The 15047-nt window shown below is 44.1% G+C and overlaps 1 protein-coding gene across 1 annotated transcript; it reads right to left on the bottom strand.

Moving 5' to 3' along the window:
• Nucleotides 1-5612: 5612 nt before the first annotated feature.
• On the bottom strand, nt 5613-6670 carry ccl20a.3 (chemokine (C-C motif) ligand 20a, duplicate 3). Its single transcript, XM_055884250.1, has 4 exons — nt 6540-6670; nt 6279-6393; nt 6022-6099; nt 5613-5913 (listed from the first exon to the last, which is right to left on the bottom strand). Exons 1-4 carry the CDS (start codon nt 6625-6627, stop codon nt 5832-5834), a joined length of 363 nt encoding a protein of 120 aa, XP_055740225.1. The 5' UTR covers nt 6628-6670; the 3' UTR covers nt 5613-5831.
• Between the last annotated feature and the right edge of the window lie 8377 nt (nt 6671-15047).

Genomic DNA, 15047 nt, shown 5'->3' on the forward strand with positions numbered 1-15047 from the left:
TACATCTATAAAGAATATAATTATATTACAAATGAGATTACGTTATTTCTCGAGCTATGTTTATAATTGAGGGATGGTGACAACCGTTGACCCTGTTTTTCTGCCAGACAAAGTGCATCATTGGGTGCCAGAGTGATTCCCTGGTCAGGCTCCCGAGTGGCGCAGCGGTCTAAGGCATTGCAGTGCTAGAGGTGTCACTACAGACCCTGGTTCGATTCTGGGCTGTATCACAACTGACCATGATGGGGAGTCCTATAGGGTGGCGCACAATTGGCCCAGTGCTGTTAGGGGAGGGTTTGACCAGGGTAGGCTGTCATTGTAAATAAGAATTTGTTATTAACTTACTTGCCTAGTTAAATAAAGGTTAAACAATTTTTTTATGGATGCCAGGACCTACCAGAAGAAGCAGGTGGGTATCATAACATGTCTAGCAATGTGATTGCAATGGTTTAGCAACCTCCAAAAAATCATTAAATTCACTATTCATTTACTATTTTCACAACTTGTCAGGCAAGACCTCAGAATAAAAGTGTATAATTTGACACAAGTACCCTTATGACACCACCTCCATTGTTGCCAGAGTCTGCCTCAACTCCTATGAAAAGGACACGCCATCACGAGGCCTCTGATAGTGACCCGATCTTTTCTCAAAAGAACCCCATCAGGTGGATGGAAAGTGTCATTAAAATGGACGTACGACTTGATACTTCAGACAAGGAAAAATGATGGATAGCTAATTCAAATGAAAAACAATCCACTCAAATCTTAGCATGAAGCTCTAGAATTGCATTGTTGTCATCACTGGGAGTCTGTGTAGAGCTTTTTGTCAGTCAGTCAACTAGTCAGCTAACCACTAGCACACTTTTATGATATCAATGACAATAGACTTTGTATTGCTCAAATTATGCATAAACTGAATGGATTCTGAATTAACAGCAGAAAAATGCATATTAAACACACTTAGAGAAAAATATGGACTACACAATGCAGGACAAGGACATACATGAAAAAAATCCTTTTCTTAATTTGAGTCACTGTAAGCATCCCAAAACTGTTTCACTTACTTGTCCACTTTGGGGTTGTAACATGTACGCTAATAGTCGGGAAGCATGTACAGGGAGTGAATTTTATAAATAAACGAACATGGAACAACACAAGAAACACGAGTAGCGTACAGACATGAAACAGAAACAATAACACCTCAGGAAAGAACCAAGGGGAGTGACATATATAGGGGAGGTAATCAGGAAGGTGATGGAGTCCAGGTGAGTCTCATGAGGCGCATGTAACGATGGTGGCAGGTGTGTGTAATAATGAATAAACTGGCGACAACAAGCGCCAGAGAGGGGGAGCGGGAGTAGACGTGACTGTATCCCCTCCTTGACTCGCGGCTCCAGCCGCAGGACGCCGACCAGACCGAGGACCAAGAGTGGGCCGGTCGCTTCTGCTGAGGCGCGGAAACCTGTAGAGCCAGCTGAGGCATGGGAACCTGTAGAGCCGGCTGAGGCGAGGGAACCTGTAGAGCCGGCTGAGGCGAGGGAACCTGTAGAGCCGGCTGAGGCGAGGGAACCTGTAGAGCCGGCTGAGGCGAGGGAACCTGTAGAGCCGGCTGAGGCGCGGGAGCCTGACGAGCCGGCTGAGGCCTCCCCGGTAGCTTCGGCAATGTAAGTCTGACGAGCCAACCGAGGCTTGTGAACCAATCGAGCCAGCTGAGGCATCCCCGGTTGCGTCGGCAGCCGCCCTTGGACCCGATGTTACCAGTAAAAAAAAAAACGGAAAAATCCCTGTTGCTTCCCTTTGGGGAGCCCTTATTCTGTAACGTGTACGCTAATAATCTGGAAGCATGTACTGGGAGTGAATTCTATAAATAAACGAACATGGAACAAAACAAGAAACACGAGTAGCGTACAGACATGAAACAGAAACAATAACTCCTCAGGACAGAACCAAGGGGAGTGACATACATAGGGGAGGTAATCAGGAAGGTGATGGAGTCCAGGTGAGTCTCATGAGGCGCAGGTGCGCATAAAGATGTTGGCAGGTGTGTGTAATAATGAATGAACTGGCGACAATGAGCTCAAGTGAGGGGGAGCAGGAGTAGACGTGACAGGGGTGATAAAGTTTTATGATGATTTTCACGAAGGTCCATGTCTGTGGGTCATATTCTGGTATGGTAGCTACTTATGGGAGGATACAAAATTAGAATCATATATATTTTTTTAAATTGTTTCACTCATGCTCTGTTGGAGCGCGGCGTTGAAGTATTTCACTGTACCCTGCAACTACACCTGAGACCCTGTGCATGTGACTAATCTAAATGGGGCATTGGTTATTTGGGTCAAGAGGACAGAGGGTATAAATGTAATTTTGTATTATAAGGGAACAATCGTTGCAAAATAAAAGATTATTATGTGTTGAATACGTCAGGTGTAGACTTTACTAAAGAAAATGACATTTGACATTTGAAAAAAGCAAGTGAGAAATTATAAATGTAATGTTTTCCGGGTAAGACGATTTTAACTTTTTGGGTTACCATAACTCCTTGGCCGGAGCGTCCATTGTGTGCTATGAATGCTCTGAGAGCAAAACACTCTGAACTTACAAACGGACAATCTGACAACGCTCTGGGTTCTCGCTGTGATTTGAAACTCCAGGCAGCTGCGACAATAGTCTTCCACGGCCCTCCTCATCCCAGGCCAGTGGAACCGGGCGGCGATCCATTTCCGGGTCTTCTCTATTCCCAGGTGCGCACCCAACAGGTGGCTGTGGGCCAGCTGAAGAACGGTTCCCACATACCGTTGGGGAAGCAACAGTACCTCTTGAAGTTCCCCCTGTTGGCGTGACTGCTGATACAAAAGGTTATTCTTGATTTGGAAACGGGGGTATCGCCAGTCACTCACCCTCAGAAGTAGCTGTCCATCAGCAGCTTTCAAGTTCGTATCCTCCCACTCGGCAGTCCCGAATTGTCCCCTCAGTTGGCCCCCAGTGGGTGTCTCGACTTGTCCCTCGAAATTGAGGATGGGTTCACCAGGGGGGTCGGGTTCCCGGCGTCCCTTCCGACTCCGACTCCGTCCCTACCGACTCCGACTCTTGACACGTAGATCTGGGTTTGTCAACCGCTTGCTTCCGGACCGCGCAGGCGACGGGTTGTCCCCGCTCTTGTCTTCGGCCGGGTCGTACCTATTTCCTCAGTTCGTGCCTCCACAGTGCCGCGAACAGCGGACAATCTCGTCCCACGAGGAGGTGTACCGGCATCACCAATACGGCACCCACCATCATCTTGCAGCTCCCTTGTGGTGTCACGATATTAGCCCGTACGGTTGGATAACGCTTTGTGTCACCGTGGACACAGGATATGGACATCTCCCTACCACATTCGGTCTCCTGATTCAGCAGGCTCGTGGTTACGAGCGTAACCATACTTCCGGAGTCTAATAGAGCTTCCGTGTCGTGTCCGTCAACCTTCACCGGGACCATGGGTGCCGTTGGTTCGTGGTGTGCCCAACAGGAGGTGACGTAGTTCTGGCCCACCTCGCTTCCGGGGTTTGCTGACAGCATCGACTCTTCTCGAGGCGGACAATTCCAGGCCACACTCAAAACACCTGCTTTGGTCTCCATCTACCTGGGGGCGTCAGGGGCGGGTCGGCTCTCCCCCAACAATCTCTCCACCGGTCTGCGGCCCTTTGGCCCTGCTGGCTGTCGGTTCGGGGTATACAGGGGTGGGGCTGTCCTTCCGTCCCCTCGGACGGGTCCCCAAATCGGCCCGGCTCCCACTCAGCAGGGCCTCAGTGTTCTGATGCGTCTTCACTGCTCCCAGGAGGCCCTCCAAGGTCTGGGGTGTGCATAGACTCACTGCTCTCTTCATATTGTGGTGTAGGGCCCGTAAGAAGCGATCCAGGACCACTTTGTCTAGGATGGAGAGGGTGGATACGTTGGTTAGGAGCCATGCCCTGGTGACGCGCAGTAGGCTGCTCATCTGGGCTCGGGGGGGTGCGTCAGCCACGAACCTCCAGTTGTGGAACAGTTGGGCCCGACGGGCCAGGCTGTACCCATAGTGGCTGAGTATCTCCCATTTGAGTCCATCGTAGTTAGCCGCTTGTTCGTCATTAAGGTCCATTTTGGGCATTCCCGGAGAGGAACGGGGCCAGCCGACTTACCCACTTCGGCCTTGGCCATCCTTCCCGTAGTGCTGTCCGTTCAAACGTACAGAGGTATGTTTCGATGTCGTCGTCTTCCGTTAGCTTGATTAAAAACTGGTTTGGATGTGATTCAGTAGGAGCTCCTCCTTGTAGCTTCCGGATTTCCTCAACGTGGCGAACATTTTGTAGCCCTGTTCCTCCAACGTTCGTTCCTGAACCGCCTGTTGTGCTTGTTGGGCCCAGACGAACTGAGCTATCAACTCGTCCATGCTGATGCTGCATAAACGTCAACCCTGATCTGACCACGTTATCAGAATGCTCACCACCACTTGTGGCAGACCAGGGGGGTTGGTCAAGACGTTTACACAGATCAGACACGGACAGAGTTGGGTTATCTCAGTTTCAAAGGTGTTTATTTAAATAACAAACAAAAAGAAAATAATAGTTCTCCGGAATACCATAATCTGGGCTCCGGGTCTTGCTGTCTCCTGTGGGGAACAATACTGAGCTCCCTCCGTTATCCCTGGGACTGAGCACGACTATACAGTAGCAACCTCTCTTCCCCCAGTCCCCTTTCCCGTGTGCTGCCCTTCCGGCAGCTTTATGGGACTCGTCCAGCTGGTGAGCGATCAGCCCCTTGATTACTCACTAACCACAATCAGCCCCAATTTGTCCTGGCCGGAGAGCCCGTCGAGACCAGGCATGTCCAGCAGAGGGAGCCATCGCCTCGTGATGTAGACTCCGTCTGTCACCAGGCCTCGACGAGTCTTCCCCTGGTGGCTGACCTGTTGTACTCTCCAATTAATTAAAATATTATCTGAAAAATCATCGTCAATCAATATTAACGCTATAAATCCTTTGCAATTTAAAACCATTTGATTGTATGAGAGACTGCGATAACATACTTCTTGTGTTTTGATGATGCCTTTTACATGCACGAAAACACCAACAACGGTTTTCACAGTACTAACAAGAACCCACCAATGTTCCGATTGAAGGACCACTTTCGGTGTTTCCGAGTACTTCCATTCTGTTTTGAAATACATTCAGTGTATTATAACACTTACATTGGGGTGACATTCAAACACCCTCCAAACACCAGATCTCAGCTAAGGATGCACTACTTTTCATGGTTTGACTACACGATCATGGTGTTTTCAGTCTTTCTGTTTTAACAGTGCATACAAGGATTACTTTTATAAGAAGCCCTACAAGTGATCCATCCACTGGTGAACTCTCATGATGTAGTGTACTTCACACAGTAACTAGGCCGACACAATATCTTCTCTATCTGCTTTATCCGTTATCTGTCACTGTGCTTTCTATGCTACCTCTTCCTTTCACCACACACAAGATGAAAACACAGGTATGTATTCTTAGTAAAATATAACACATTTATTACAGATGACAAAATGTAACAGAAGTAACAAAAGTTTATGAATTAAAAACACACAAAGTATGACTTTTCTGATGGTCTCACAATGAGATCATAAGCCTCTTGTATATAAAAAAATTGTATTATAACAATATCCTTCATATTTACAAAATATATTCACATAAAATCATCCCAGAAAATATAGAATTTAGAAGAAACAGGTCTTGTGACACCCTTGTCATTGATTTTATTCTTGGTGCTGAGAGGACAGATTAACAGTGGGTGTTGTGTTCAGTTTCTGACTGCGTACTGTTCCTTTATACCCTGAGTCCCCCTCTGATAGTTGTGATGTCATCGTTGGATTTGGCCTGTGAGGTCTTGATGTGAGCCGCTTTGGTCCTAAAACGGATATAAAATGTCAAATGGATATCATTCATTTGTGTTGTCACGGCTACAACCACACTTTTAGTCTCACTTTTAGTCTCTGTTCATGAGAATGATTCTTACCCCAGTCGGCTGACGTGCTCTTTCACCCAGTTCTTGTCTGGGTCTGCACACACATCCTTACCCTTTTCAGTGTGGAACCTGGAAGAGACATAAAGCATAAGTTCATATTCAACTCTCTGTTTTTACACTTACAGCATTGTATAATTGTTTGATTGCTAAAACTACAGTACAGTAGGCTATTTATAGTAGCTTTAATGGCATTCTTCTGGCTTTATCACTTGCCATACAATGCAATCAGATACTCCAAAGAAACTCACCTGATGGCAAAGATACGGCAGGTTTCTGATATGGTCTGTAGTGTATAGCCTTCGATAACTGCAAAAGGTATTTTACGAGGAGTATAACTCTCACAGCATCCTCTCCTACGACGTGCTGTCAAAAAGGAACAAATGAAGGATTTACGAGGAATGTTGAGAAACACAAAATATTACCCTAATTGTCCAGTTGTTTATTTCTGTATTCAGTAATTAAACACAGAGACTCAGACTAAGACAAAACTTTCACAGCACAATATTTACGTTGTTTAGCTGCAGAAGTTTCCTTAGCAAAGACCCCCAAAGCCAGTAGCACCAGCAGTACAATCACAGGGGCTCTCATCTGGGCCATTTCTTCTTCTGTGATGCTGTGGTTAGGGATGAGTTGAGCTGCTGTCTTGTCTTCAAAGAGAAAGCTTCAGTGGCTGTGTGAGGTCCTACTCTCTATATATACTCCTTCTGCAGGTGGAAACGTCTGCTTTGAGAGTTGAAATAGGCTTTCTTACCCACCCCTTAATGGCAACGTCCCACGAAAGAATTTCCCCATCACTAACCCACATTGAGCAAGAAAGCGAACAACATTACTCAAAAGACGGACAACAAGGGATGTTTTAACACAAATGTTATTTGTTTATTCAAACATTTATCCTCAGATGGTTAAAATGTACTACAAAGTACAATGAGTTGATACTCTGTCCTATGATCCTTTATGAGCTACTCAAACATATTTCCAAGCGTCAATTTAACATTTTTACAGTATAGACTATCGAGTGGCGCAGCGGTCTAAGGCACTGCATCTCAGGACTAGAGGCATCACTACAGACCCTGGTTTGATTCCAGGCTGTGTCACAACTGCCTGTAATTGGGAGTCCCATAGGGTGCACAACAATTGGCCCAGTGTCGTCCGGGGTTAGGGTTTGGCCGGTAGGCCGTCATTGTAAATAAGAATTTGTTCTTAACTGACTTAAGAACAGTTAAATAAAGTTTAAATAACTTTGGAAGCTTTCAACTTTCCAGCTGAAATAATACATTTGATAAAAATATGATATACATGTCCTGAAGCTAAAATATACACAAATAATACATTATCTGATAAAATTGCTTTAGAAAGGGGCACAAGACAGGGAAGTCCCCTCTCCCCCCTCCTGTTTGCACTGGCAATTGAACCGCTTGCAGAAAGAATTAGACAGCACCCAAACCAAAGTATCAGTATTGGTAAAAGTGAATATAAACTAAACTTATTTAGAGATGATCTCCTGATATACCTGACCAATACTGAAAACTCAATGCCCCCTTTGCTAAAAATATTTTCAGAATACGTGGAGACATTTTTTTATTTTACAAGAACCAATATCACTCCCTAAAAACACAACCTTATGGAATAATTCTTGAATAGTTTTTCAGAATTCACAGTTAAATTGGACCACATGGAAAACTATAGGCATAGAAACCGTAAATGACTTGGTAATAGGAAATGCTTGTATTTCCATGACAGCTTTAAAAAGCAATTTTGGATTGGCCAATGTAGATATTGTCAAATACAGTGGGGCAAAAAAGTATTTAGTCAGCCACCAATTGTGCAAGTTCTCCCACTTAAAAATATGAGAAACGCCTGTAATTTTCATCATAGGTACACTTCAACTATGACAGACACAATGAGGAAAAAAAATCCAGAAAATCACATTGTAGGATTTTTTATGAATTTATTTGCAAATTATGGTGGAAAATAAGTATTTGGTCACCTACAAACAAGCAAGATTTCTGGCTCTCACAGACCTGTAACTTCTTCTTTAAGAGGCTCCTCTGTCCTCCACTCGTTACCTGTATTAATGGCACCTGTTTGAACTTGTTATCAGTATAAAAGACACCTGTCCACAACCTCAAACAGTCACACTCCAAACTCCACTATGGCCAAGACCAAAGAGCTGTCAAAGGACACCAGAAACAAAATTGCACCAGGCTGCGAAGACTGAATCTGCAATAGGTAAGCAGCTTGGTTTGAAGAAATCAACTGTGGGAGCAATTATTAGGAAATGGAAGACATACAAGACCACTGATAATCTCCCTCGATCTGGGGCTCCACACAAGATCTCACCCCGTGGTGTCAAAATGATCACAAGAACGGTGAGCAAAAATCCCAGAACCACACGGGGGGACCTAGTGAATGACCTGCAGAGAGCTGGGACCAAAGTAACAAAGCCAACCATCAGCAAGAGCATTGAAGATGAAACGTGGCTGGGTCTTTCAGCATGACAATGATCCCAAACACACCGCCCGGGCAACGAAGGAGTGGCTTCGTAAGAAGCATTTCAAGGTCCTGGAGTGGCCTAGCCAGTCTCCAGATCTCAACTCCATAGAAAATCTTTGGAGGGAGTTGAAAGTCCGTGTTGCCCAGCAACAGCCCCAAAACATCACTGCTCTAGAGGAGATCTGCATGGAGGAATGGGCCAAAATACCAGCAACAGTGTGTGAAAACCTTGTGAAGACTTACAGAAAACGTTTGACCTCTGTCATTGCCAACAAAGGGTATATAACAAAGTATTGAGATAAACTTTTGTTATTGACCAAATACTTATTTTCCACCATTATTTGCAAATAAATTCATTAAAAATCCTACAATGTGATTTTCTGGATTATTTTGTCTCATTTTGTCTGTCATAGTTGAAGTGTACCTATGATGAAAATTACAGGCCTCTCTCATATTTTTAAGTGGGAGAACTTGCACAGTTGGTGGCTGACTAAATACTTTTTTCCCCCACTGTACATGCAAATTAAATCACATTTTGACTTGGAAAAAATCCCCAAATTTCAACTTGAATTTTTTTTGCCCGGCATCCCACCTGGGCGAGCCTGACAGGCCAGTGACAAATATAGTGGAGGCAATCAATAAAGTAATAGAGTCGAGGTGAGTCCCATGAACGCGTAACGATGGTGACAGGGGTGCGTAATGATGAGCACCAGACGAGGGGGAGCAGAAGTGACAAGTAGAAAGTTTACTTTTAATCCGTCTGTATATTTCAAGACATGGCATATGATGGAACAGTGACATATCCCATGGGTTGGACAATACTTTTCTTAAATAAACGTATACTTAAAAACGGGAAATTAACCAATCCTCCATCATTAACGCAATGGTAAGATAAAATGCTTTATTAACAAAAAAATATAAGTGCGTGGGCTACCGAGAAAAACAAAATGGTGCAGTTTGAGGCCATGTGGTGTAAGGTGACGCGGGCATTTGATATGGGGATGTGTGCTAGTGGGTCTGGGCAGATGTGATGTTGTTGATGTTTGTATGATGTTGTCGTTTGTATGTGCTTCTACACCTGCATTGCTTGCTGTTTGGGGTTTTAGGCTGGGTTTCTGTACAGCACTTCGAGATATTAGCTGATGTACGAAGGGCTATATAAAATAAACTTGATTTGATTTGATTTGTGTATGTTTTCTATTGTTCATAAAAATAAAAAAAATCGTACAACAACAAAATAGTGTCACAGTATAATGCACTTTTGGCCTCATAACCAAATCAAGGCCTATATTCAAACAGAACAACACGTTGGTCTCAAATTCACACCTTTGCAGTGATTTGGGTTCTACATGGAACCCAAAAGAGTTCTACCTGGAAGCAAAAGGGTTTCTTCAAAGGGTTCTCCTATAGGGACAGCCGAAGAACTGTTTAAGGTTCCAGATAGCACACTTTTTATTTATTTATATATACACACTTTTTTTCTAAAAGTGTGTATATACAGTTATCAGATTTTTCAGTTGATCTACCCCAATGGGTAAGGCTATACAGTCATACCAAGGGATTGCCACTGTTTGTGGCCTTTGTGGCCTGGTGAATGGCACATTTGAGATTGTGATATTGATCAGATAATAAAATTAGCAAAAGAAGATACGTCACTTTTTCAGGACCCTGTCCTTCAACGTTAATTTGTAAAAATCCAAATAACTCCACAGATCTTCATTGTAAAGGGTTTAAACACTGTTTCCCATGCTTGTTCAATGAACCATGAACAATTAATGAACACGCACCTCGTTAAGACACTAACAGTTTACAGACGGTAGGCAATTAAGGTCAGTGACTCTGACTCTGAAAAACACCAAAAGAAAGATGCCCAGAGTCCCTGCTGATCTGCGTGAACGTGCCTTAGGCATGCTGCAAGGAGGCATGAGGACTGCAGATGTGGCCAGGGCAGTAAATTACTGTGAGATGCCTAAGGCAGCGCTACAGGGAGACAGAACGGACACCTGATCGTCCTCGCTGTGGCAGACCACGTGTAACAACACCTGCACAGGATCGGTCACATTTGAACATCACACCTGCGGAACAGGTACAGGATGGCAACAATAACTGGCCGACTTACACCAGGAATGCATAATCCCTCCATCAGTGCTCAGACTGTCCACAATAAGCTGAGAGATGCTGGACTGAGGGCTTGTAGGCCTGTTGTAAGGCAGGTCCTCATCAGACATCACCAGCAACAACATTGCCTATGGGCAAAAACCCACCATCGCTGGACCAGACAGGACTGGCAAAAAGTTATCTTCACTGATGAGTCGTGGTTTTGTCTCACCAGGGGTGATGGTCAGATTCGCAATTATCGTCGAAGGAATGAGCGTTACACCGAGGCCTGTACTCTGGAGCGGGACCGATTTGGAGGTGGAGGGTCCGTCATGGTCTGGGGCGGTGTGTCACAGCATCATCAGACTGAGCTTGTTGTCATTGCAGGCAATCTCAACGCTGTGCGTTACAAGGAAGACATCCTCCTCCCTCATGTGGTACCCTTCCTGCAGGCTCATCCTGACATGATCCTCCAGCATGACAATGCCACCAGCCATACTGCTCGTTCTGTGCGTGATTTCCTGCAAGACAGGAATGTCAGTGTTTTGCCATGGCCAGCGAAGAGCCCGGATCTCAATCCCATTGAGCACGTCTGGGACCTGTTGGATCGAAGTGTGAGGGCTAGGGCTATTCCCCCCTGAAATGTCCGGGAACTTGCAGGTGCCTTGGTGGAAGAGGGGGGTAACATCTCACAGTAAGAATGGGCAAATCTGGTGCAGTCCATGAGGAGGAGATGCACTGCAGTACTTAATGCAGCTGGTGGCCACACCAGATACTGACTGTTACTTTTGATTTTGTCCCCCGCTTTGTTCAGGGACACATTTTTCCATTTCTGTCAGTCACACGTCTTGGAACTTGTTCAGTTTATGTCTCAGTTGTTGAATCTTGTTATGTTCATACAAATATTTACACATGTTAAGTTTGCTGAAAATAAACACAGTTGACAGTGAGAGGACGTTTCTTTTTTTCCTGAGTTCACGTGATCTGTAAGATAGCAAATAAACCATAATGGCACCACAGAATCCGTAAGAAAACTAGGAATTCAGGTTGAGTGCTGCACTGACGATGATCAAAAACTATAAGCTTACAAAACGTATGACAACTATTGAACTGTTTACATAGACAATATTACATAATGACCTCAGAGCTCTGATGTATGGTCAAAATTCCACACTACCGCCTCCCGAGTGGCGCACTGCTAGCTGTGCTACTAGAGATCCTGGTTCGAGTCCAGGATCTGTCGCAGTCGACCGCGACTGGGAGACCCATGGGGTGGCGCACAATTGGCCCAGGGTCGTCCAGGTTACGGGACGGTTTGGCCGGCAGGGATGTTCTTGTCCCATCGTGCACTAGCGACCCCTGTGCTGGGCCGGGCGCAATGCACGCTGACACAGTCGCCAGGTGCATGGTGTTTCCTCCGACACATTGGTGCGGCTGGCTTCCGGGTTAAGCGGGCATTGTGTCAAGAAGCAGTGGGGTTGGCTGGGTTGTGTTTCGGAGGACGCGCGGCTCTCGACCTTCGCGTCTCCCGAGTCCGTACGGGAGTTGCAGATATGGGACAAGACTGTAACTACCAATTGGATGCCATGAATTTGGGGAGAAAAAGAGATTAAAAAATTTACAAAAATAAACAAAAACAAATAACAATAATTGTCCACACTATAGGATCCCTCCTAGAACGTGTGGAGAATGGGGGAGCTATGAGAGGAACTTTCATGTGTAACTTTGTTTGGGTAGTGCTATAAATCTACACAGCACTGAAATACAATTCAACGAAAGACAAAGAAAAGTAATATCTTATCTGTTCAATCCAATAGTCACGTCTGTGTGTGTGTGTGTGACTTGCATGGATGTGGGCTGTTGCATATAGGTTGTCTTGAGGTTATAATATGGTTCTTTTCTAGGTCAGAGGAACACATAGAAGTGATGATGTGACAACTAAATAGGTCATTATCAAGTGGTTTTGAGTTCTTCTTCATTTGTTGCATCATAGCTGTCCCTGTGACAACCACAACCTTTTTACCCATGCATATGTCACACAACGCTTGAATTGGGACATTTGATCATGTTCATATGAATACTGAAACATTTCAAATGTTGGTGTTGCTTTAGCACTACAAACATGTATTTGCATGGTTATTACAATGGTAGGTACAATGTGAAAACTGCAGTTAAGCTGTTGTTACATACAACTTAACCTTAAACAACTACCATATGAAAACTCAGCCTGGTCTCAATGACTAGACGTAACATAGTAAATGTAAATCCAGGACACTGAAATTAGTATGATATGTTATGTTCGGGATGGTTACATAAGACAGAAGGCTACTTACACTACCGTTCAAAAGTTTGGGGTCACTTATAAATGTCCCTTGTTTTTGAAAGAAAAGCTAATTTTTTGTCCATTAAAATAACATCAAATTGATCAGAAATACAGTGTAGACATTGTTAATGTTGCAAATGACTATTGTAGCTGGAAACGGCTGATTTTTAATGGAATATCTACATAGGCTTACAGAGGCCCATTATCAGCAACCATCACTCCTGTGTTCCAATGGCACGTGGTGTTAGCTAATTCAAGTTTATAAGAGTCTGCGGTCCAGAGAAGGCAGTATATTTCCAACTATGTAAGTATTTAAACTACATTACAATGCCAGATCATTGTATCAGATTATCTTTGTATCTTATTCGGACAATAGAGTTACATGTATCTATCCAACTTTACTGCCTGCCTAGAACTCTGAACCTGACAAGATAACAAAGCTTCTGGTGACTCTCTCTACACTGCATGTGCTGCCGGTGGCACTGACGACTCTGTGCGAAAGTAGTAAGTAGGACATGAACTGTCATTTATTGTGGGTTTAGTCATATTTTAGTAGAGAAAAGGTTGTGCATTGCTTCTGTTTTGAGCTATGCTTTGTTTCTTTGTTTTTACCCTGAAAACGGCAATCTATTTTTACGATGTCTTTTCTACCAATACGTCTAAATATCTGAGATGCCGTCTGTCTTGTGGAGGTCCACTCGAAGCTGCACAGAATACACAGAGAACGCTATCCCTGTGACGAAACCGGAAAGAGTACAGAATCCAACATGAGACTGGGATCTGCGATCTGCGACATCAATGCTGTGATGGAAGCGTATAGCTACTGTATATTATATTGTCTTTAAACAGCTTCAGTACATAGAAACAGGAAAATTGTTTTTTAGAATGTTCAAGTGACATTATTGGATTGATTGTTGAATCTGATGTAACATTTCTGTCACGTTCTGACCATAGTTCCTGTGTGTTTTTCTTGTTTTAGTGTTTGGTCAGGACGTGAGCTGGGTGGGCATTCTATGTTGTGTGTCTAGTTTGTCTGTTTTTATGTTTGGCCTAATATGGTTCTCAATCAGAGGCAGGTGTTTGGTGTTGTCTCTGATTGGGAATCATATTTAGGTGGCTTGTTTTGTGTTGGGATTTTGTGGGTGGTTGTTTCCTGTCTTTGTGTTTTCTCTGCACCAGATAGGGCTGTATCGGTTTGCCACATTTGTTATTTTGTATTGTTGTAAGTGTTCACAGTTTCGTTTTATTAAACATGTTGAGCACTGGCTACACTGCGTGTTGGTCCGATCCCTGCTACACCTTCTCTTCTCGTGAAGAGGAGGAAGGCTGCCATTACAATTTCTAAATCCACCTCTCCTCTCTTTTATAACAGGTCCACCACCGTGAAGGACAGACTTGTCTGTGCTGACCCCGACAGCAAGTGGGTAGAGGAAGCCATTTAGCACATAAAGTAAGATAAACCCATCACAGTAGCAACACTTTTCCATTTTATTAAACAGTAACACAAAACTGTTCGAACTATATATGATGTTGTAAATGACCAAACATTCTTTTTTCTTCCCAAGGAACAAAAGGACCGCAGCCTGAACGTGATGGCACCCACACAAACAATCTGTTGGGTGATGACAGATATGACACAAGTCTCTTTCCCAGTTATGGTGTCTGTCTGTCCACTGTTAAGAACCACATTTGAATTCCGTTTCATTTGTTATTGAATGTGTAGTAGTTGTGGCTGGGAAAAGTACTGCAATGTCAAGATGTAAATGTTCAGTACAAGACGTTATACCGTAGCTATATTTTTGGAATCGTGGTGTGGTTCACTGAATACTCCAGGTCAATGGATACCAACACTGAGCACCAGTGCTGGTATCTGTCCAACACTGAGCACCAGCCATTACTGGCCACCATATTATCGCTCCCTACATTTGATGTCGGTGTTTAACTTTAAGTCCTGGTTGCTGCCACCATTTTTCAAGACTATTTATGCCTCTGGTGGGTATTATGTTCAGTATAAAATGAAACCTAATATTTGAGCAGACTAAGTCCAAATAGAACTATTTCACATAATTTCATACAATTGAAATAAGGTATTTCCTCATTTACC

The sequence above is a fragment of the Salvelinus fontinalis genome, chromosome 26 (genome assembly GCF_029448725.1).
Source record: "Salvelinus fontinalis isolate EN_2023a chromosome 26, ASM2944872v1, whole genome shotgun sequence".
NCBI lineage: Eukaryota > Metazoa > Chordata > Actinopteri > Salmoniformes > Salmonidae > Salvelinus > Salvelinus fontinalis.